Source organism: Artibeus jamaicensis, unplaced genomic scaffold (genome assembly GCF_021234435.1).
Source record: "Artibeus jamaicensis isolate MK-2021 breed Jamaican fruit bat unplaced genomic scaffold, CSHL_Jam_final scaffold_754, whole genome shotgun sequence".
Lineage (NCBI taxonomy): Eukaryota > Metazoa > Chordata > Mammalia > Chiroptera > Phyllostomidae > Artibeus > Artibeus jamaicensis.
In genome coordinates, this window is record NW_026522054.1 from 5,656,119 (window position 1) to 5,680,869 (window position 24,751).

At 43.4% G+C, this 24,751-nt stretch overlaps 1 protein-coding gene across 1 annotated transcript in view; it reads left to right on the forward strand.

The window, feature by feature from the left end:
* Positions 1-24,751, forward strand: part of PLD5 (phospholipase D family member 5) — a 224,403-nt gene that overhangs the window by 132,991 nt on the left and 66,661 nt on the right. Inside the window, exons 3-4 of the mRNA XM_037150881.2 lie at positions 1,143-1,311; positions 15,687-15,798. Of these exons, the coding sequence (XP_037006776.1) occupies positions 1,143-1,311; positions 15,687-15,798 (281 nt within the window). The remainder of the gene's footprint in view (positions 1-1,142; positions 1,312-15,686; positions 15,799-24,751) is intronic.

A 24,751-nucleotide genomic window follows, 5' to 3' on the forward strand; every position in this document is an offset into this window, starting at 1 on the left:
TGGTCAGAGCGGGGAAATGGCGACCCCCTCTGCTGTTTCTCACAGCTGGGTGAGGATTAGCGTCTTAGGTGGTTCACGAGGGCCGGGCCACTCAGAGTCGCTGGGTTATGACGCTGTATGTTGAGGTGGGGTCAGAGCAGGGAAATGGCTGCGCCCTCCACTGCCGCTTGCCGCAGGGACCCACCGGGCCCCGGTCCAACCGCCCATTCCCTCGCCTGTCCGCCCGCGCACAAATGCACGACCACAGTCAACACGCAGCACCGCTCCCCCGCTGTCTCCCCCGCGGTCACTTGCCTGGTGGCTCGCTCGGTCGCTCACTAGGTCCAACCCTGCGCCTGGATTCCGCGCGTCTGGATTCTGCGCGTCTGGATTCTGCGCCTGAGTCCGTCTGACCGAGTTTTCCTGTGCAATCCCGCTTCACCAGCCGCTGGTTTCGCCCCTTACCGGTCAGGCTGAAGAATTTGTTGTTAACGGACTTCCGAAAAGTTCAGTTTTCTGTGTTCTGGCTGTGTTTTCTGTTGCTAATATTTAGTTGTCTCTAAACTTGGTTGTGTGAGAAGGCACGGCACATCCACCTATGCCTCCATCTTGGCGGAAGTCTGTTTGTATTTTCTAATAGTAATGAAACAAACAATATTTTAGCTTGTGACTAATATATGCCCAACATTGTGTTAGAAACTGGAAATGCATAACTTACTTTATGGTCTCAAGTAGCTCAGAGAAGTAGTATCTTGCATAAGAGGTGCATTACTATAGGGAAAAAAGAAATATTATTATTAGGGAAATAACATATTCTTCTAATAATGTATTATGAGAAATATGTTATTAGAGGAAGATGCTTGTGTAGGAAGCTCTGAATTTTTTCAAGGCTAACTGAAAACTGGACATTAGAGACAAGTACTGTGATTTTATGAACTACAAATGCTAAGTGGGAAAAACACAGCGTAAGCTCTGAGAACACAATAGATTAGTATAGGGGAAATGCTTAAAAAGACTTTGGTGGAAACACTAAATGATAAGAAATGCATACACCCAGAAGGAATAAAGAATATCTTTCAGCTGTCTCTGTATGCATGTATAGAGGTCCGTGGCTTCCAATCTGACTAGACGTTGTTTGTTTGTTTTTCAAAATCTTTTCTAAGAATTGCCCTGGTGGAGAATATCCCTGAAGGCCTTAACTACTCAGAAAATGCACCGTTTCACTTGTCACTTTTCCAAGGCTGGATGAATTTACTCAACATGGCCCAGAAGTCTGTTGACATTGTGTCTTCCCACTGGGACCTCAACCACAGTCACCCGTCCGCCTGCCAGGTAAGCTGCATCCTCTGTGTGTGCGATGGGTTTACTGACGTGCCTGTCACACTCCTTAGTATTCTTGCCTCCACTTCTCAAGTTCAAGCTCATTTCTTTAGTCTGCCATCACCGGTAGTACATGTATGTCATTACATTTATATGTATGTGTTGTTGTTAATCTCGCGTTGCTAAGCTCCTGCTAGAATGCTTGGCTTTCAAGGGCAAAACCATGTCTCACCTTTGCATACCACAGACTCTTTACACCACATTGCTGCGTTGGGCAGCTTTGGGGGACGCCATTTACCTCGTGGTACCTGTCGATGGCATGCCCCGGGATTTCTCTATGCACATGTGCGTTGACAGTTCTAATTCCGTTAACTGCTTGCTGAGGCATTTGGTTGGTTAATTGGTGCTGTAATTTGCCATTCGGATCCGGAGCCAGCTTTTTTTAATAGTACAGTCAAACTTTCCAGAATAGCTGCATATTCTTTCTCTTTAATTTTTTAGTTTTCCATTTCTGTTGACATGCAACATTATACCAGTTTCACGTGAACAGTGTAGTAATTAGACTTTTACATAACTTCTAAAGCGGTCACACCTTCAGGTCTAGTTTCCCCTCTGACACCACACACAGCTATTACATTATTACTGACTGTATTCCCTCTGCTGTACTGTATGTCCCTGTGACTATTTTTATAACTGGCCATGTATGCTTTTTAATTAGTTGCATATTCTTGACTCGGTCATACTTGGTGAATGGGAAAAAGAAAGGTGTTAGTTCTAATCACAAGAACAGCCTTTAGGAAACTGAGTAGATGATCTAAATACTTTCTAACTGAAGTGTCCTGGAGATAAGAAAATTCTTCTGGGCCTCCTGAGGGTGTTTTTTCCCTTTATATTGGTGTGACTGTGATAGCCCTGAGCTCTCCAGACCATTCTGTCCAGGCAGAGGACCTACAATCAGTGTCCTCTACAGGCCAAGGATGAAATGTTTTATCTCTTTGTACACAAAACGTGATGTCTTTAAGCCCATATAGGCACACCTCATTTTTATTGCACTTCGCTTTGTTGCACTTTACAGATATTGCATTTTTTTACAAATTAAAGTCAAGACCCTCCACCAGCAAAAAGATCAGAACTTGCTTTATTGTGATACTCGCCAACAGCATGGTCTGGCACCAAGGTTGCAGGATCTCCAAGGTATTTCTGTAATAGTGATCTCATTGGTGCTTTGGAATCTGTTATTCAACTATGCTATTTTAAAGTAAAACTATATTAGAAAAGAGGCAAACACCCACAAAAGCTATACTAGAGAACTGAATAAATTTACTACAGATGTTCCTTGACTTAGGATGAAGTTACATTCCAAAAAACTCATTATAAATTGAAAATATTGTCCGTTGAAAACTCACATAACATACCTAACCTACCAGACATCATAGCTCAGCCTAGCCTACCCTAAGCAAGGGAAGAACACTTACTTTAGCCTACAGTTGGGCGAGATTATCCTAACCCAGAGCCTATTTTATAATAAAGTATTGGATATCGCATGCAATTTGTTATATACTATACTGAAAGTGAAAAACAGAATGGTTGTACAGGAATTATTTTTCCACTGCCGTAAAGTCAAAAAATTATGAAGTCCACCCGTCATTGGTTGGGAATAGTCTGTAATTGTTTTCTGCACTTTTCTACCTCTTCTGTTTAAGCAAGTGTTTTGGGTACTTATTGCTGCATATATTATCCCCCAAACTTAGTGATTTAAAAAGTAACAGTCACGTATTTGCTCATGATTCTGGGCAGGATTTGGCAGACAGAACTTGTCTCTGAACCACCGTGTGATGGCAGAAGTGGCTCGCCTGGGGCTGGAGGATCCAAGGTCGCTCTCTTCACTTATCCAGCATCTCACCTAGGGTGGCTGGAATGTCCGGTGGCTGGTTGGACCTTTCTCTGCCCGTCATTTCTCATCATTCAGTAAACTAGTCCGCAATTCTTTATACAATAGTTGTACCTTAAAAGGGCAAAAGCAGAAACTCTGGGGATCCTTAAGACCTAGACCCTGGAATCCTATTACTTCTACCCTATTCTTTTCATCACAGCAAGTCACAAGTCCAAGATGGGAATGAGGATTGTTGGCAGGAATCCTTAGAAATTAGGTACCGCAGCGCACTGTGGCCATAGCAATTGTAACTAGTCCACAACAGTGCTCATCTCCCCCCAAGCTTTCCTCCAATGGCAGCAAAGTCTCGAGGTCCAGCATCTCTTTGTCTGTACCAGGTTTGGCTCTGGAGGAGGCTCCTCCTGTGGGTTTCCTGGGTTTGGAAACCTGTGAACCTATGTCAGATGAGTCACATACTGCCACCATCCAACGGTGGACCAGGGTAACATAACTACACTAGATACGCCTGTTCCAAAGAGGAGAAATGGAGAGCAGACGTCAGTCGTGAGCTCATAGCAGTTTTCTAATCCAGCCCAGCACAAATTAGTTCTTCCAAACTCTGGAAACAGGGAATGCTTCTAGACTTGACTCCTGCACTATTTAAGTCCAGTGGGTTTTCTGTAGGGTCTTGAGCCTAATTTCTCTTCACTCTTTGCAAGGAGAGAGCTGCATTTGCAGACATGAGAATAGAGGGGCTCTCTACCTGCTGTGGAAATTAAATGGATTCAAGTGGGCCGTGAGGCCCTGCCCCCACCTGTTCTTGGTCCCTGCTACCATGGCCCACGGGAATGGCAAACAATAAGAAGGAATGAGGTTTACGGCAGTGTGTGGAGGGTTTGGAGCTCAGCAAGATAGTGAATGTCCTCTTCTTTCTCTGGTCCTTTGAGAGCCAAGTGACTGTTACTGAGGAAGCCCAGCCATTTGGTCCTCACGGGTCCAAATGCCTCCCCAGGCATGACCATGGTCCTTAAAGAGAGAGCAAACACGTGGCCTAGAGGATACTTAGTGCCTGGTTTGCTCCATCGTGCACCTCCCCTCACCTGTGACCCGAGAGCAGTATTCAAAACGGGGCTTGGAATTTAAAGGGCTCAGGGGGCACCTGTATAAATTCCACATGTCTTGTGTTTTTAAATCTTGCTTCGAAAGAGTCTGACTCCTCCCCCTCCCTCCTCCCCTCTCACCATGACGGATGGCGGGGGTGGGGGGGGATAGTCATGCAAATGTGGAGAAAGGAAAGCAGGCCCCTGGTGCCCACCTTTTCTCTGTGGGTGCAGCTCGAGAACCCCACATCCTGTACTCTTCAAGCCCCCCAGTTTTACCATTTCTAAAAAAGAAGCTACTTGCTGAAAGCCTATTTAATCTAAATTTTTCCTGATATTATCCTTCGACCGGAATAGGAAACTCAAGACACGACTCAAAAGGCTAAATTTGGGGTACCCGATATTTGGACCTCTGAGCACATTGTTATTGCCACTTGTAAATATTGGCAGACAGTCGTGGGCTGGCTTGTGGGACTCAAAAAAAAAAAAATGCCAGGAAAAAAATTCACACCCTCATTATTCAAGTGAGCTAATTTACATTTCCTTTAAGATGTTCTGATGTCATGAAAATTGGCTCAGTTTCATGGGTATTTTTAAAGAAAATGTTTTTATCTGGGACACCAGAACAGCCAAACATGGCATTTACTTCTAAATCAGCAGAACCTGAAAAGTCCTAAATGGAAACCATACGTGGCACATAAATAAATAGGAGCTGTAACTGAAAAAGAGCCCTTCCACTTATTATAATGCCACTATAAGCAAAATGCACCAAGGAACAGTGTAGCTAGTTACAGGCAGGCCCCAGCTCAGCAGAAAAAAAAATACAAATAAACATGGCATCTCTGTCTTCTCTAGACAAGAAATGATTTCGTCAGAGTGAGCGATGGCCATGAACAGAATGATGAATGCCTGCTTTTTCTTTTTTCATTTTCAGGGAAACAGACACATATATTAAAATGCATTTTTAAGCTGTGTTTCCAAAGTGATACTGGGCATTTTTTTATCACCCGAGGACATGTTTAACTGATTTTAGAGAGAGGGCGAGGGAGAAAGAGAGAGGGGGAGAAACATTGGTCAGTTGCCTCTTGTACTCGCTCTAACCGCCGCAACAAGGGCCTAAACCCGCAACCTGGGCATGTGCCCTGATTGGGAATCAAACCCATGACCTCCTGATTTACGGGATGATGCTCCAACCAACCGAGCCACACTGGCCAGGGCAAAAGTTACCATTGTAAGTCCCACCCCGAAAACCTCCTCTGTCTTCCCTGCCTCACGCCGGGTAATCTCCGTGTGTGTGTTTCTGGCTGTGCAGAGAGAACGTGGGCAGGAGTTTACCTCTGTATCACAGCCATGTTAAGGACTGGTGAGGCGGACCGTTCCACAGAAACCACATTCTCAGGTTTCATCAAACCCCACGGTCGGGCAACCACTTTGGTTTCTTTCTGTCTGGTGATGAGTTTTTAGACCCTGAAATACTGAAGTTTCTAGTACAACTTGATTGTTAATTTATGGGATAAAATGACGGAAATTTATAAAGTCAGGACTGTTCAGGAAAAAGCCAGAAAGTGCCACTTGATGAAGACTTATTAGTGAAGTTACCTAATTTGTTGGGTAAATAAAAAGCCCCATTCTCTTCCTGAGTTCACTGTGGGAACCAAAAATAAAATGACAAATGAGCTGCAACGACTGAAACCTAAAGAGATGTATTCACACTAAGTCAGTTAGTTATTGGACTACAGTGAGCCACGCTTGCCAGTCAGATAAATACAGACATGGGTAAAGATATGGGGTATGTGGAAATTGATTATGAGAACTGGTTTACTTATGGAGGCTGAGAATTCCCACGAGCAGCCAGCCATCCGTAAGCTGGGGATCTGGGAAAGCCCGTGCTGTAGTTTCAGCCTGGCCCAAAGGCCTGAGGACCTGAGAGCTGACGCTGTAAGCCCAGGTTTGAGCCTGAGTGCCAGGAACCAGGAGCACTCACTAATCCAAGGGCAGGAGAAGATGGATGACCTAGTTTAAGCAGAGAGCAAATTCGCCCTTCCTCCGCCTTTCGTTATGTTCCGTCTCTCGGGGCTGGGTGATGCCTGCCTGCATTGGTGAGGGCGTCTCCTGTACTTGGCCTGCAGACTCAATGCCAGTCTCTCCAGCAGACACCCTCACAGACACACCCAGAGACGTGTGACCAGCTGTGTGGGCATCTCAGCCCAGTCAGATTGACACACACAGTTGACCATCAGATTTGTTATCCGGCAAGATTATGACATGTTTGCTCTTAGAACAGGGCAATTTTAAAAAAAAACCTACAACACCAGTGTGTATTTGATGAGGATTTGAATTTGATGTCCATGAGATGAAGACCCCTCTAAACAACCGACATCTTGAAACTTGACTAAATAAGAAGCAACACGGTGTTCTTGAACCTGCAGCCACTACTGACTTTGGCGGTTGGTTGGCTGGTTGGTTGGTTTTTTTCACTGACGATCCCTCTGACAGGCAACATTCAGCGATCTCACCTTGATGTTGGTGAGATACGCCCTTTCTCCACGTGTGACCCCGGTGTCCAGACTCTGTCTGGCAGCCCACTCATTCCCAACTGGCCATGTTCTTCCTACCTGACCCTTTCACTGCAGGTTAACCCACAGACAAGAACTTATGCGTCACCTAAATTATAAACCTTTTCTTTGTTGTGTTTGGTTCATAGCCATCTTTATGATGTGTTCATAAATGATAGTATTAACAGTTTCTATTCTGATCACTTCATATTTCGAGCAGTCATGCCTCTTACCTATCCTCAGGGAGCCCACAGTCTGGAATTGGCTACAAATCCACACAGTTGGCACCTCTCACTTCCTGTCTCCATCATTTTGTTAGTTCTCTGCCTTCAATGTCCCCTGAGCCCACTGCTCCTTTCTTTCCCACTCCTGCCGTCCAAAGATGGGAACAGAGGGTCTCTATTTATTCCCTGTCCATGCTCCTGAAAGAGGAGCTTCAGGCAAACAATCGGTATCTACTTTGTAACACAGGGGCATCTCTGGAATCCAGAAAAATCCATCTGCAGCCTGATCGTGAACTATTTCATTAGAATGACTTTTGTTATTGGTTTTTTTGTAATCCAGAAAAAATAAAATTACAGCAGTTCTGCTTTTCATTTTGCCAGGCAAAATGAAACGATGAATAGAGTTGACAGAAACTGGATCTTTTCAATAATTGACATTTATTGGTCCTATTATAATTAGTGGGTTGTAGGGAAGCAGGATATTTTACATTTTTAACAGGGCACGGAGAAGAGGAAATGAATGAAAACATAATTAGGATACATACTCATGCCCTGTTGTGGTTTGAATCAGTTTAGAATGAGTCGTTCTGTTATTTCCAGGGCACAGAGCTCGGTTTTGCAGAGAAGCACATGTGCAGCATTATTCAGGAGGCATGCGTTTCCATGCAGCGCGTCGGGCTGCACCTTTGCCGTGACCGACAGGTTAGCAGTCGTGGCCGCTTCAGGCAAATGTCACAACCCTGCTGATCCTCAGTTTTCTCATCTAGAAAGCGGGCGTGCCAATGCTTGTTTTGTTTGACTGCTTTGTAAACTTGATCGGTTAATGTTTATCAAACAACAAATCATGGAGCTCATAACAGAAAGCTGCTGTCTTCATTCTGTTTTTCTAGGCACTCAGAGTGGGAATAACTTTCAGCTGTCCATAGGATCGCAACTTCTATTACAGGAGGTTAAGATAATTCTATGCAGAGTATTAATTCAAGTTCTTTTACAGGGTTTAGGTTTAAAAGAAAGGAGAGAGAAAAATGGGCATATTGTTTAGGTGGAGTCTTACCTTCCTCTCTCGGTTGGGCAGTTTTTGACCATGGCTGGCCAGCCTCTTGGGTGCTGTTGAAATGCACCAGTTCTGGCCCCACCCCAGAACAGTTAAATCAGAATATTTGGAGAAGGGCTCAGGCTTTGATACTTTTTAAAAGAGGGCTTGGGGAATCCATGGAGCAGCGATGATTGAGGCTCACTGACCTAAACCACTCCAGTCTAATAAACGTTGTTTGATTTTTATACATTTCAAGACAAAGGGCCAAGTTAACGCTCTTCCCCATCCAGTTTGTCAACCTAATTTTACCTGTTTCAGTTTAATCCTGTTTATTCCCACTGTTCTCTCAGCGATGGTGTGAAAGGGGAGCAGCTGGGATTTGGATGTTCTGCAGATTCCTGGACTCCGGGGCCTGTGTCCTATTAATTCTTAGTTTATTGTCTGGCCCATGGCCAGGAAGAGAAGGGACGGCTTACGTATTTGAAACAGATTTCTCTTCGGTCTTCTCCTCCAGGCTAAATATTATTTCAGTAAAACTGGTGCAGTATCAGCATGAAAAGTACATAACCTCATGGAAAGAGTGTCCCCTTCTTTTAAAATAGCCTCTTTTCCCCCTGTTCTGCAAAATCAACACTCAGCAAATGCTTATAAATTAGCATTCTCCCTTTTGAAATGTGGCTACGGAGTCATTTTGAATGCATCTTCATTGAATAAATATTTATGAAGGTACTGGGCTGTGGCTGGGGAGACAAAATCAAATAAGCGTGGTCCCTCCCCTCCTCTGCCCAGAGTGTAGTGGGGGAGAGCACAGAAGGCCCTGGTGAGAGCACAGCGGGAGGCGGAGCCTGCGGATGGGGGGGGTGGGCCTCGGGTAGCCTCCTCTGGCTCTGCTGCTCAGCGAACTCTGCTCCCTTAAACTCCAGCCCTCCCTCCACGCTGTTCTTTCTCGGTACATCGCTGCCGAATCTCCACGCTTCCCTTTCCCCATCTGTTGAGTAGCTCTAATCATGTTCTTGCTCACTTCCCAGTATATTTCCAGGGGAAATCATCACTCTGATATAAACTCATAAGCACTATGATTAGCAGGAGTTTAACCTCTTTAATTCTCTAAAATCCAATCACAGACATGAATGAATTATGAACCCAGACAGTCTTCCCAGTCATTTGGACTGAATAATGACTTTTCTTCAAAGTTGTTTGCCTATATGGTTGAGTGTTGCCCCTCTAGGTCTTCCTCTCTGTATCTTCTTTTTCTCTAAGGTCAATTTATGTCTTTGGAACTTTTTAAAAGAATAGGTCGGATTTCTTTTCTCATTAAAATAGTAATAGTTTCTTACTATAGAAAATTTGGAAACTACAGAGAAATGAAAAACAGAAACGATCATCTATATGACGACCAACAAAATGTCTTAATAGTTTGATATTTTATGTAGAATTACATACATATGCTTATATTCAATAAGGAAAGGTGTATCTTAATTTTGAACATAACGCTACACCATAAGCACCTTTCCGCGTTTTTGGAAACTCTGGTCCATTATTTAACGTGGCTGCATAATGTACAAAATAGTGGATGCACTACATTAAATTTCTCTACTATTAAACATTAATGCAATTTCATCTTTTTCTGTTTCTCAGTAAACTCCTCTGCATGAAATATCTCTGTGCAAAGCATTGTTTTCTTGTGGCTCATTTGCCCAGAGTTAATTCTCAGAAGTAGATGGCTAAGGAGTCTGAGCTGCTTTCTTAAGACAGTGGGACTTCCAGGGAGAATGGGAAGTGCCCTCATGGTTGCTCCGTAGGGAAGCTGGGTCCTCACGGGGAGACAGGGTGTGAAGGAATTCTGCCTCTGCTCTGTGTGGGGCCCTCTGCCCTTTTGAAACACTGACCATGGAAGAGCTGAGTGTCTGGCACATGCTGGCGTCCCTCCCTTGCCCAGTCACATCCCCTTGATCTGCAGCAAGAGTGCTGATTGGCTGTGCCATCCACGTGCCTCCAGACACTGCTGAGTGGCCCCGCCAAGACCAAGTTGCTGGCCTGCCCTTTGCAGCTAGGGGAAGTTCTGGAGCAGACCAAGAGCTACTTTCAAGCTACTGTAGGAAACCAGCTGCTGAGGGCCCTGGTATTGTACAGACACGCTGTTCCTGACAGGAACTCCTTGCTATTTCCTGGGTCATTATTGCCATGATGAGCTTCCTCATTCCTCTTCATCTGCCCCTGCCAGGGATGGATATGTTCATACCCACGGGGTGCATAATTGTGGTAACCATCATTAGGCAAGACCTCGATGATTACCTGTTCAGAATAATTAAATCCCTTCATGGGATGGGATCTGGCAGCCTGCCCCACAGAGCAGGTAGTCCCTGCTGGGATGCAGCAGGCAGTGCTTGCTGCTCATGCTCCCAAAGTGGGTGTGCCCTGCCAGGTTCCTGAGCTGCAGCTGGTCCATGAGCTCAGGACATTCGTGCACTGGTGTAACGGCCACCGACCTCTGGCTTCAGATGAGAAATCCCATATTCCATAGGCATGTCCCCAAGAGCTGCTGGGACTCTGGCCACCATCCCCAACTCCACCTCCTATCTCAAGCCCAAGTCTACCCATCAAGTTCATCACTGTGCCATCTCATAAACACCCAAGATCCTTCCAATGTTTGGATGGCCATTGACACTACTCTCAGGCCCCATCTCTCACCAAACTACGCACCAAACTTCTAATTCAGCCTCCAGTCTTGCTCTGTATCATGTCTTCTCCAATCTGCAGTCAGAGGGTTTCTTTTCCTTTCTAGAGCAGAAATTCGATTGTGTCCTCCCCTGTCCAACACCCTGAGGAAGTGCACGCTGCTTTCCAGATGAGGTCCAAACTCTTCACCCTGGCTTACGAGAGCCTACTCCCCTCTCCGTCACAGGTCTCCACCTGGACCATCCTCTCTTTCCACCCTCCCTCCGGGGAACTTGCCCTAAGTGCCTTGGACTTGGACTTGGACTTGGGGCCCCCATCACATCTCCCTCCATGTACTTCCCCCTCCACCCCGGCACCTGACATACTGGGCTGTACTTGCTAAATTGTCATTTATCTGCAGCACACAGCAGGCATCCAGTGAGTGTGTTGAGTGAATCGGCTTAAAAAGCAAATGTCTTGAATGAATTTGCTGAAAAGACACTGTCCTGTGTGTATGAATAAAAGTTGACAGAGACAGATACACAAGGAAATAATACATAGATGTCCATATCCCTGGGAAATTCTGTGTATCCTATGAACAGAAATTTTAGTCAATGTCGGTAAGAAATCAATCTTATAAGTAATTCAACTAGTTTGTTAAATAAATAAACTAGTAAATGAAGTCAAGAGGTGATTTATGCATGTCTGGTCTTGCCTCTTGAGTGATAAATTTAAAAACAAAAGTCATGGCAAATGTACTGCTTCAAAAGGACCCAGTGGCTTAAAACAAATCCATGTTTTCTTGTGACTGTATCATTAAAAATCTAAAATGACTAATCAGCCATGTCTCCTTTTTATCACTGAAATTTTACACATACACATACGAATACATGTAAGGACCTATATGCAGAACAACAGTACACCCGAGATAGATTCTGCATTTTTCCGTGATCATATAATCATAAACACACACACGTTTGGGCGCCTGTGTTTCTTCAGGACTGATTTCTAGGCATGGGTTCCTGAGTGGGATATGGCAGAGTGACCTTTTCCCAAACTACCCACAAGAATAAATGTTGCCACTCATCAGTTTTTTCCAGTCTCTCCGGGTACAAAAGAGACCTTTTTATCGCTTTGCTCTGAGCTTCACTTCACTACATACGGCACCTCTTTGTGTCTCAGCCACGAAGGCTTGCTTTTCTTTGGCATCCCTAGTCTCACATATTGGATTGGGTTATTGACCTTTTCTTATTCATTTCTAATGTGTTTTTACAGAGTCCAGTTATTAACCCATTTCTCACTTGCACAGTAAATATTCCAAATTTGACTGGTTTTCATTCACTTGTGGTGTTTTTGCTATATATTTCTTTAAAGTTTTGTAATTCTATATTTCTGTATTATCTTTGATCGCTACGACATAGCTAGCTTGTGTATTTACTTCCTATGGCCACTGTAACAAGTTCATACAGACTGCGGCTTACAACACAGAAGTTCGTTCTCTTGCAGCCCTAGGGGCAGGAGTCTGAGGTCAGGTTCACTGACTCAGGCTGCATTCCCTCCGTTCCCTCCAGAGGGTTCAGGGGAGGGTGCAGCTCTTGCTCCTTCCCACCTCCGGGGGCTGCTGGCACCCCTGGCTTGTGGCTGTGTCACTCCAGTCTTCAAGGCCACCACCCTCGCCTCTCTGCTCTCTGTCGCATTGCCTCTGCCTCTCCTACAAGTGCACGGTGATTGCCTTTAGGGTCTGCCCGGGTAGGGTATCCAGCTTACTCCCCTCATCTCAAACTCTTTAACCACATCTGCAAGGATCCTGTTCCAATAAGGTGTCATTTACCTGCTTCAGGTTAGGTCCTGCATCGTTGGGGGGGTCATCATTTAACCTCCTACAGGTTATAAGGTTTTCCCCACCCTAGGGCTCTCCATGTAGCTGCCTAGATTCTTCTAAGGTATTGGTATAGCCTCATTCTGCAGAGAACATGTATTTTTTTATGTGGTGTGATACAGGGTCCTTCCACGTGGGCCCCACTCAACCACTTTATATTCCTCCGGACTAAATTAAAACGGCACTCTTGTTGTTGATAAACATCACATCTGCACCATTTCTGGATTCTCCGTTAAGTCCTATTTTTATTTCTCCATTCCTATGCCTCTGACAGATTCATGTGGTAACTGTGACCTTACGGTATTTTTAAAAAAAAATACTGGAAACATTTACAGTTGTAAACTTCTCTCTGACACAAGATATTGCTTCATTTCATGGCTTTGCAGTGAAGTGTTCACTTATTCATAGGTTTCTAGAGAATACAAAAATTCACTTTTTTCCCTTTGATTTGAGGATAATACAAGAGTGAGTTCTTCATTCCTCAAGTAGATAAGCTTTGTTTCGTGAGTTACATATTAATGGTCTGCTTCTCATTTTTTAGCTTATGGCAGACAACGGTGCCTTGGAACACCTCATTTTAACTTCTGAATGGCATTAAAGAATTTTTGTACATATTCCACAGACAGCTAAAGATCGTTTTGAGGGGTTTGATCTATAGAACCCATGTAAATATATACATTAAAATCAAGTTTATTGATAGTATTGTTTAATTTTCAGATACACCCATTTATATTCTATTAGATTGGCCCAAATTTGAGAGACATATTTAAAATGATTATACTGTGTTAGTGTTTGAATTGCATTCCTGTTAACTGTTGCTTTATGTGTTTAGCTGGCGTGCTGTCTGCTGCACACTGATTCGTAACTGTCGTGGCTCTAAGTTGTGCCATTGTGCAATGATGGCCTGCTTTTCCCCACCTAGTATGTTCAAGTCCTCCCCGAGTCTTATCCTAATGTTTACTGAGATTCTTCATCCCACTGGCTATAGAAGAGTGTTTCTCGACTTTCTTTTCATTATCACCTTGTAAAGAAGTTTTATTAGAATTTTTTCCCCTAAACTTGCTCCCTCTGAAATTTTAATTCTGCAGATATATTGTACATTTACTGGATGTATATGTGTGTTTTGGTCATAAAAGTGGTAATTCACACATACATGCAAACCATATACACACACAAGAACCAGTTCTCAGCTTTGTCTGGACAAGAGCAGCCCCACAGAGAATACACGTGCCAGAGTCCCAGCAGACTTCCCCCTGTAATGTGTCTCTTCCATTTCCAGAATCTTTACTTAGCAGGTACGTCCATCACATTTCCATACCGTATTGCTCATCACTTGTGTCTTCTCCCCTTCATACTCCTTGATGGTGCTCGGTTTTATATTACTGTTTGGTTACAGCTCGTCCTTGAAAATATTCCTCATACAGGTTATGGAGGCCATATAGTCTCTCAATCTGTGCAGATCTGCAAGTGTTTCTTTCATGCTGGCAAGTAAAATTCTGGACTGAGCTCCAGTCTTCTTCTGCCGTAGCCTGAATCGACTTAGTGTGACAGACGGTGGGCTCTGTGCCCGTCTGCTCCCCTTGCTTCGATAGGTAGCTGTTTTGTTTTGTTTTGTTTTGTTTTGTTTTGTTTTGTTTTGTTTTGTTTTGGGCCAGAAGTTTGTAAGAATCTCTTTTCCTCCTTGCTGCGGAGTCATTTTACAGAATGTGCCTAACTGTGCCTTTCCACATTCCATTTGCCTCCCTCTTCAGTTATCTTTGCAGCACGTAGACGCAGGTCTTTCCTCAAGTGAAACAATTACTCTTCTGTTATTTGCATACTTACTCCTTTTGCCTCTTCTTCTCTTCCAATGCGTCTGTTAGTCACATGTTGTAGCTCTTCCAGTCATCTGTCATCCTAACGCCTTTACCACCCTTATGTTTTCCTGCACACTCCACGGCTCGAGGGCTTTCATCTCGGGCTTCTCTCCTTGCTGAGACTGAATTGCAGGAATCACTGCTCTTCCTCCTCTCCCCTCCATTCCTTCTTCTCAGTCTCCCACTCCTTTCTACATAATCCCTATCAACAGTCCATTCTTACCAAGTGAGATAACACTTGGTCACTTGGGGACCATTAAGACCAAAGCCTTCTTTGCCGGTCTAACCCCGAAGGTATTTGAGGTTACGGCTGAATAACAAAAATACTGAGAAATCAATGAAAGAAAACCAGTTCCCTCTCATGATCAGGAGAGGGAGTCCATATAGACATACAAAGGAAGATGAACGGGACGATGCTGCAGTCCACCCAGCTGAGGTCAGGTAATGACCAGGCACTATCACTGCCCAGGTTCTCCCTGAGAGTAAAACTTAACCATGATATGTATATGCTTGTTAAAATGCTCTTTCCAAAATCGTTTTTACTTTGCTTTATTTCAGTTATTTTTAGGCTGTGCTAATAATTATAGATTGCTAGGCAGACCATTAATTGAATTCAATAAAACAAGTTTTAAACAAGCCGGTAAGTGCAGGCAAATCCCTGCTAAGTAGCGGTGATTCTCCCCTGAGAGCTCACACTTAAAGGATACTTACCTACTACTAACACCTTTAATTCTCACAAAGACCTTTTATAGTAAGTACAAATGCCTACATTTTACTTAGGGAAGAACCTGGAGATTAGTGCGATTAAGAAAACCATTTGTAAACTGGAAAACTGGCTGGAATCCAGTGTCTTGGGGCCCAAACTCAACTGTTTAATATTCTCTGCTATCTCTTCTTGTGTAGAAAACCTGCAAGTTCTTGAACCAGTAAAACAAGGGGGAGTTTGCACTGCAGCATTGAAATTATTATTACAGTAATTATTGAATTGCACCATGCAGTACTCAAAAAAAGATAACAGACCGTAATCTGTGTTCCTGTTACTATTCCATGTAAACTCTCTGGTAGAATTTGCAAGCATACCAATTGCTGAAGTGCTTTCCTTTTAAAATTGGAATGAATAGTTCTAATTTTGAGTACGTTTATGCATGCCCATGTAAAGTAGCATCGTTTTGGTTTTCTGACTTTCTCTGTCTCTATTTTTTCTAGGGTCAACGTCTTTTCGAAAAGTTGCTCCAACTGACTTCACAAAACATCGAAATCAAGCTAGTGAGTGATGTAACAGCTGATTCAAAGGTATTAGAAGCCTTGAAATTAAAGGGTAAGGCCAAGGTTGATATGCTACTCTAAAACCGGGTATTCTGTTAGGACACCTTTAATTCATTTAATATATAATTTCTTGATAATTAATACATTTCACTTAGTATACTTCTTATTTCTCCTTTGGAAAATGGTCTGAGTAAAACCCGTAGATGGAAGAACTAATCAATTAAAACTACTAGGATTTTTAATAGTGTTGCATATTAGTTTACATGAAATAATATCCCGGCCATTGAACAGTAAGTAAGTAGACAGAGGAACCTTGCCCTCTCTGAGTACTTCAATGATGTAATTAGAGCGAAGAGACTTTACTGGTCAGAACAGATGTTGGAATTCTGTTTCTCTCTTGCTCATCAAATGGAAATTGTCCCCTTGCTGTATAGAATTCAAAAAGGTTTGAGTCTGGGAAACTTCCTGATTCACTATTTTCAACATAATTTCACAAGAGAGCATCATTTATCAGGCACACTTTGCAGTATGGCTCACAATCCTGAGAAGAAGGAGAGTAATTCTAAAAGGACTGTCTTGATTTTGCTGTGATCTTCACTAATGGAACTCTCATTTCCAAATATTTTTACTGATTTATAAAAATTTTTACCCAGAATTTACAATCGAAAAGGAATTGGCATGTATGAGCCAATGAAAAATGTTCAAGTGGCTGGGCGTCCCCAGGGTAGGACAACACACTAGCCTCAGTAGTGACCTCTCATCTGAAGTCCTTACGTCTCATCTTGGTGCAGTTTAAACATGCTGAGCATTTTGCTCATCATTTTCCCTACATGTTATATTATAAAATGTCAATATTATATTATTATAGGCACATGTACTTATTGCCAGGCATCTTATTTTTCTATGCATAGGACAATAAAGAAAATTTACGAGAAATGGCTACATCTGAAAAGCTTCCCTCCAGTACTGGAGCTCAGCGGGCTATTTTTGAAAAACTAGAAAACATCCAGTTTAGTGCATTAACAGATACAATTCACCTGGATCTGAAATGTGTTATTACTTTTCCTGTTTAAAAAATATGAAATGGGGTTCCCACTATCTGAAACTCTGCTATCTGACATGTTTCCAAAAATGGATTCCTTTCGGGTAACTCCGAATGCTGGAATTTGCAGATGAGTGTTCTTCTGGGAACTGTCTGCATGCCCTTTGGGTCCGATTATCTGGGACACAGGAGTTAGGAAGGCGGCGGTGGGGGGGGGCAGAAGCATTCTGTGACTTCCTGACTGTCCATCGCAAATATGCCTCTTTGCCATAACACATCCTCAAGCTTCTTAACTCAACCAGAGTTGAGTTAAGGGAACATGAGACACCATAACCACCTTTCTCAGGTGCTGCTAAAGATTCAGCTGCTGTAGATAGAAAATGACTATTCATGAATTTATGGCAAAGGCATAGTTTACATTTCTGTTGTGAACTATGAATTAAAACTTCATTACGGTTATTGCTTCTCACAAATAGAAAGCGTTAGACTACCACAGGCTTATGTATCTATTACTACAACTGAGGCTCAAGTTCTTATCAAAACAAGAAGACAATGATTTCCTTTATAATCATGGAGTGATAAACAGGGCCCTAATTTCTCAGCTCTTTCCCAGGTAGTGATGATAGGTCTGTCTGGCTTTTATTAATGTACATATGTGTGTGTATATATAAATACAGTTGCATTTCTCTACATCATCCTCTGACAGCGATGTATTAAATAATAACAGTGATTTTAGAAATAATTTTCATGAAATAATTTTAAATCTGTATTTGAGGACCTTGCTTTAAGGTTACCTTTTGATATTTTTAGAGAGAGGTCCCAGTCTTTTGGTGAAGTTCCAGGAAGGTTTGTCCAGAAACAGTCCACAAAAGACAGATGTGCACCAGGCAGCCACGAGCAGCTGCAGCCATGAGCAAGTTACTGCGCCTGAAGCTAGTCAGATATGCTGGGGGAAAATAAGAACGAGGCTTCCCTGGAAATGGCGAAACTGAGCACAGGTGTGGGCCCGGGGAGGGCCAGGCAGGCTGGCAAGGTGGGGCAGCCCCTCCTCCCAAAGCCACAGCACCCTCCTCGGGTGGGGTGAGACCCCAGGCCCTTCGTGGTTCCTCCTGCTGCCCTTTCCAGACCTCTAGTCCGGACTGAGAAGTCAGAAAGATGCCCTTGTGTTTGCTCACTAGGCCACCAGAGCATTAGAGCCATTTCAGTCTATAGCCACCTTGTTTAATTCATTTAAAAGAATGCTCCCTAAAATCAGCAAATTTCCCCTGCCCCTTCCTTGACACAACATTAGCCAGTGACTTTCCACAACCTTTGGTAATATGTTCCCACATAGGGCTCCCATATCAATGATGGTGTGTTAGATGATTTTGGGTCTTCCTGAATTTTTTTAATGTATTTTATTAATATGTGTTAGATATCAGACCCACTATGTTATGCATAGTAATACTTAGGGCAAAGCTAAGTAAAAAGAAAATCAATCACTCAATTAAAATATGATTTAAATATAATTTAAGTAAATAATAGTGCAAATGAGAGACAGACTTGGTTTTTAAAACAAATAAAAGGTAATCTGGGACTTAAATGACAGCTTAGAAAAGATAGTCCAGGAGATTATAAGGCGTGACATAATTTCTGTAGAAATATATTAATGATTTCCGCATACTCTAGGTTTTGGCAAGTTTTATTGTGGGTTTATTTTGTTTTGGTTGTTTTTTTCTAAACTGAGACAAATTATCATTATCAGTGAACCTGTTTATAGTTGTACTGAGGGCTGTTGTTGTAGTTTCTTTGGTAAAAATCCACATTTCCTGATTTTTTTACCTCCTTGTTTAAATTTTGATTATCTCTTCTCTCTCTCTATACCCCCAACACACTTAGAATGTTTATGTGAGAGAGTGATAACAGAATGTATTTTTTTAGGTTTCCTTACTTTCCAATTTACTTTAAAAATGTGACTTTGAATGTTTGCACTTAGAATACATGACTAATAGTTTATGTTTCACAGGTAGTTGAAATCTGGTTGGGGCAGATACATGAGGCAGTTTGGAGTTCTAGAAAGTGCTGTCGTTATGGACAGGAGTATCAGGGGAGTGATGTGTGCCCCTGATAAATATTATCTGATGGATTTGAAAGAAGCAAACAAGAAATGGCTTTGCTTCCCCTTGTTACTTACTCCCTTGGACTAATTTTAAGCCTTGATGGGCAATCACTGAGTAGGTTCATAATCTACACGACAGAAGTAGGCTTTATGTTACCAAAACCAAGACTCAGCCTTTAGCTTGGCAAGTTTTACCTTCACCTTTGTTCTGGAAGTAAATTGTAGTATTTCAGATGTCATGTGTGATGAACACATTCAAGATGATATTGACATGCTGCCTACATGACTGTTCTTACTTGTGAGACTTGCTCCTACTTCTCTTTACTGAGAATTGACCCTGGACAGTATAATTCTGCAAGGTCAAGTGTTAGCTGGTAAACTGATGAGGCTAATGTATATTGGGAGTTGAATTTAGCAAAGAAATAGAGATAATTGTGATTATACGTAATTTTTCCAGGAAGAGATGTGACTAGAGTATGTGTCTACAGGAGTGATAATGGTTTCCAAAGAGTATGTTTTAAAGGAAAAAAAATGAGCATGGATCACCTCTTTAGGATAAGCCATGAAGTAATAGCAGGTTGTGAATTATAGTGGCGCCAGCCAGCACGTTTGTGATGGAGGGTCTTCCCGTGTTTCTAGAGCAAGCCCTTCCAGGGTTTGTAATAGGAGCAAAGTCTCTTTCCTGGCTGAAACTGAAATGAAAACCCTCAGCTTGGGAAGACAGATTTTTTTTCTAATTATGGAATCTAAGTATTTTACCCTGACTTGCGTGGCTCAGTTGGGTGTCCTCAGTTGGCAGGTTCCATTTCCAGTTACGGTGCTTATGAGAAGCAACCAATCGATGTTTCTGTCCCTCCATTTCTCCCTCCCTTCCCCTCACTCTGAAAGTGAATAAATAAAAATCCTTTTTTAAAAAATCTAAGTATTTTGACCCTTCATTTTGGAGGAGTGCAAAAACTTGGAAGTAAGAAGTTTTGTGTTAAATATTTTCAGTGCTCACAAAATTGCAATCACTGTGTTGTATGTAGCGATTCATAGGTCCATCACTCATAATTGATACCAAGGCTTTTACTAAGAAAGCAGCAGAAAGATGAAATCTTGAAGTAACTCTGGGGTATAATGGCCACTGTGCAGACACGTTGATTTTTTTAGAGCAATAATGAAATTAAGAAGAAAATAAAGTGCTGTTGGCAACTTGTGAGGAAAGAGAGATATTCCACACCCCTGATCAGGGTTTCCCAGGAAGCCTCTCCCACGTCCCTCCCATCAGCCCCCGGGGCTTCCCTCCTTCACAGCATCTGCCCTGAGTGCACATCTCGACTTCTAGGCTTTGACCTCAGTGAGGGCAAGACGGAGACTTAAAGTCTGGCTCACACAGGCAGTAAATTAATGTCTGTTGAATACACAGCCTGAGTGCTTTGGGTGTGTGAGGAATCGCAGAGAACAGCTCTCAGATTTTCCCATCTTAGCGTGAATCTTCATTTTTATAACCCTGGGCATTCCATAGGCAGGTGGCAAGTTGCTAAATTTAGAATCAGAAGATTTAGAAGGGCTAAAGAGTTTGGTCCGACATGATTAAGTCCTGGATGGTAATGAGAAGTAACTTTCTCTGTACCAAGAAACTATACTAGAGAGGAATTGCCCTTGCTTAAAGGTTATGAAGGTTCTCCAATGGTATGCTAATCAGGAAATGATGCTACAGGCCTTTGAAAATGTAAATATGTAAATGCTGGTTGTCATGGAAATTTACATGCCACCTTTCTTCCGACAGAGAATAGTAAAAATGGCCTTTGAAGGGTTGACATGATTTAAACAACTCTGGTTTGCACATCTGTTTCTTTAATAAGCTCCCATGGATATTGGAGATGGGGCATTATTTTGAATGTCCTTTCTCCTGTGGCCATTTGCCCTGTTGGAGGATGGAGTCTGGACCGGAACTGAGAAGAGTGCCTGTGGTTTGCCGAGGTGCTCCAGCCGCTCCATTCATTCTGAAGGGTAATTAGCCCAGACTTAGGCAAAGGCACTAACTGATCCCTTCTCCACCGCAAGTTAGGTACTCCTGTTTGACCACCCCGATCATCGTTTTGGCTGTTTTTCAGCTCTCCTTGGATAAGGGTTTGAGGCAGTGCAGCAGTACATGCTTTTATAGAATTATTAAGGAAGCTCATAAACTCTGTACATTTCCTCCTGTGGAAAAGCTACATGCAAAATATAGCAAAATGTAAAATAACAAATAAATGTAAAGTAACCGTATAGTAAACACAACTATATAGAAGCCAAGACTGTCAGAGTTCAGTAAGTACTTTATTCACAGCTATCGCCTGTGGATAAGAGGCGGTAAGGCCAGAGGTGCTGTGTGCCGCCATGAGATTCGTGCCGTTGGGTGGCCCTAGTCTCTGCTGAGACAGGATGGGGTGAGGTCCTGCTGCAGCCAACCCCTAATCCTCAGGCCTTTTTCCCCTGTGGCCGCTCAGAGTCAGGTTGGCAAAGATTGTGTACACACCTGTACACACAGCACACTTCCTCAGCATAGAGACAGCTTGGGTGTGTAAACAGCGGGACATCTTCATGATGGAACACCATTCACCCTCCAGAAATCAAGTTCAGGGGGAACAGTCACTGACGTGGAAGAAGCACTCGGGTGACGTGGCTAAGTGAAGGGCCGCAGAGAACTGCTGGGGTATTTCCCTGTTGTTCAGGGGTAGTCTAGTTTATGTATGAGAAAAGATCTACTCTGAGTTTTAATAGGGGTTACCTTTAAGTGACGAGATGACAGGCGATTTGTGTGTTGTGCGAGCGTGTGTTCTCTTTTCGACGTAAGCATAGGGTGGAGGCCAAAAGCGGAGTTTAGGGCAAGAGTGTGTTCCTGGCTCTGCCTCTTGGGTGACTTCTGTGAGTCACTGATCTCTCACAGTCTCCATCTCCTTCCTGATTTCTGCAGGGGGGGCAGTAATAGTAGCTACTGTGTGGTGTTGTCCTAAACACAAATGAGATAATCCATATAAAGTATGTAACGCAGTGCCTGGCACATGGTAAGAATTTTAAACATTTTTTTCAAAAATAAGTATATTTTATGAATGGGAGCGTGCTGTCAGGAAAGGAATGGAAAGAGGGGAAGGAGACGGGGTGCAGGGAGAGGGCTCACTCCGGAGATGCTGCGTGAGGGTACAAGCCAGAGCAGGGCTGATGGGATGGGAAGCCACAGTGCAGTGCTAGGCCTGACTAGGCTGGAACAGCTTGCCCTGCTCAGCAAGTTTCTACTTGGGGCATGTGTCCTAAAAACTACCCCCATCTCTACCCCTAGTCTCCCAGGGAAATTCTCATTTAAGGGGCTTCTCCGCTGAAAATGCTAACACTTACAAATACTTGATGATGAGTTCAATCTACCGGTGGGAGCTATACCCTCCCTGTGGTTCTGAGTCGGAGGGGGCAGAGGCAGGAGTTCGTCACTCATCCCCAGCAGCCTGAGGACAGGTCTGCGCTTCCCTGTGAAGCCAAACTCCCGCTTTCCCCCGGGAACGGGCACCACTCAGCCCCCACACACACACCTACTCTGCTGACCAGGCAGCCCTTGATCTGAGGCCAGTCCATTCGTGAATTTAATATTCACAAAGCAAAACTGATGAAAGGCAACCACCAATCTGCCAACCTGCAAACTGACAAGTCTGTACCCCACTGTGCACCCCTTCAGCGAATTTTCTATAACAATGCCTAAGTCAAGACTGTTCGTACTCAGTTTGGGAAGACACTACTGAGAGAGTTTCTGATTCACCTTTACTCTGCTTTTATTTATCGCCAAATGCAAATTAGGCTTATATTTGAAATTACCCTTCTCCATAAGGCTTCTTATTTTTTTCTTTTCTTAATTGACACAAGTCAGTGTTATAGTGGTTCAAGTTTGAAAAGCAGGAATGTCCTATGTGCTATTAAAAAGCAACCACATGGAGCCCTGGCTGAGCAGCTCAGTTGGTTGGAGTGACATCCCATACACCAAAAGTTGGGGGGTTCAATTCCCGGCCAGGGCACACACCGAGGCTGCAGGTTTGATCCTTAGTCAGGGTGCATACGAGAGGCAACCAACTGATGTTTCTCTCTCCCTCCCTTCCTCTATCTCTAAAATTTATAAACATATTTTTTTTAAACATGGAAATTTACTTGGAACAATTTTTGAGGCTTCTAGTATAATCAGTAATGATAAAACATTCATAAGCTGAGTAATTTTACATGATTAACTTATGTTTGTAAAATAACTCAATAACATTTGGAAGTTTAATTAAAGTTCTGAAGTCCCATTTGAATATCTGAGTTTGGTAGTCGCCTCATTCTGATTTGGAAATTCGGCTCTCAGTTTATATTCTCATTGGCTGTTACTGAGACCACCCCTGAGAAAAGATGTTTTGGCAGCTACTGCTCATGCCTAAGAAGTTTCTATGAATTCAACAGACAGTGGGGGACCACCTACTAAGGCCTCATTGAGAACCTAGGGTCTTGACCTTTGAAATCTCACAAAAATGGTGAACTATGCTGAGTTTTCAGGAGCCGATTCTCCAAAAAGAGATGGCAGTCCCTTTCCATACCTTTCTTCCTAGTAGCAGGTGGAAATCACACCCCGGTTATTCTCACCCCCCTCAGTGGTCTCTAACCCCCCAATTCTGTAGGAGGCTTAACTGCAGCTGCACTCATTCACAGCTGCCTTTGGGTGGGTGAATCTGTTCTTAGCCTAAGTCCACAGCGAGTTTTTCCTACGTATGAATTCCTATCAGTATCTAATTCACATCACATCCACTAGCATCCATTAGATGCTAACTTCGTTTTGCCTCCTAGTTGTCTCCATGCCTGTCTCCTGTCCCCACGATCAGGGGTCACCTCTGCCACATTGTAAGTCCTCCGGGGGCAGCTCTAGTGCCGGCCGAAGACCCCTCCATCACATTAAACTACAGGCTAGAGGAGCGCAGCCCCTGATTTCCCTCAATGTCGGGCAGAATGGCTTTGGTGAGCATTTCCTCTGTCCCGAGTCCTTCTGTGCCCATTGGCTGACATCGGCTGACACTCCATTGCAGGTCAGATACGCATATATTTCACCCCCAGTGGCGAACACATCCATTCTCTCTGCATTGTCAGACTTGGAAAGTAGTCTGGAAAATTTGGGAGTTTTGAGGAACATGGAAGAGCTGCTCCTATGCTCCCTCCACCACATTCAACCCAGGAAATGGAAATACCAGTCGCTGTTCACAAACACCACCCAAGAAGTAGCTGGGATGTGAAGATGTGTGATATCGCGGTGTTTCAGATTAAAAAGCAAAAGCTCTATTGAGTCATTAACAGAATAGTGGTGAGATAGGCTAAAATCATTTATGTAACTTCAAGCAAAGAAAGAAGCCCTACGTGACCCTGACTTCTGATGTTGTGGGCACAGAGAGGCCGCCGTCTGCAGAGGATCTAGAACAGACAGGAGCTGACTTAGCAGGAGTTCCCAGGACTCCCGGTCTCTCCTCTCCATCCCACAGCACCCTGAACTAGAAGGCACGTGGTTGGCTGCATTGAATTGAATTCCTGCTGTGTACGGACAACCACCAGGGCTCAGTATATATTTGCTGACTTGAATCTCCAGACCAGATGGAAATTTGGCTCTCCAAAACCAAGAGTGGGTTCCTGCGATGATAAATACCTCTTCCTGAATCCTGCATTTCTTTGTCCTCTGGTTTAACTCCCAGTGTGTATGTCCCCTCTGTCCCCATGGCAGCAAGTAACAGCCACCTCATTTTATTGGCACTTCAGGAGAAACTGCGGATGTCATTCATTTCCAGATTCCAGGTAGAAGTCCTGCAGACTCTAAGTCCCTGCTTCTCTAACCTCTTTGGTTAC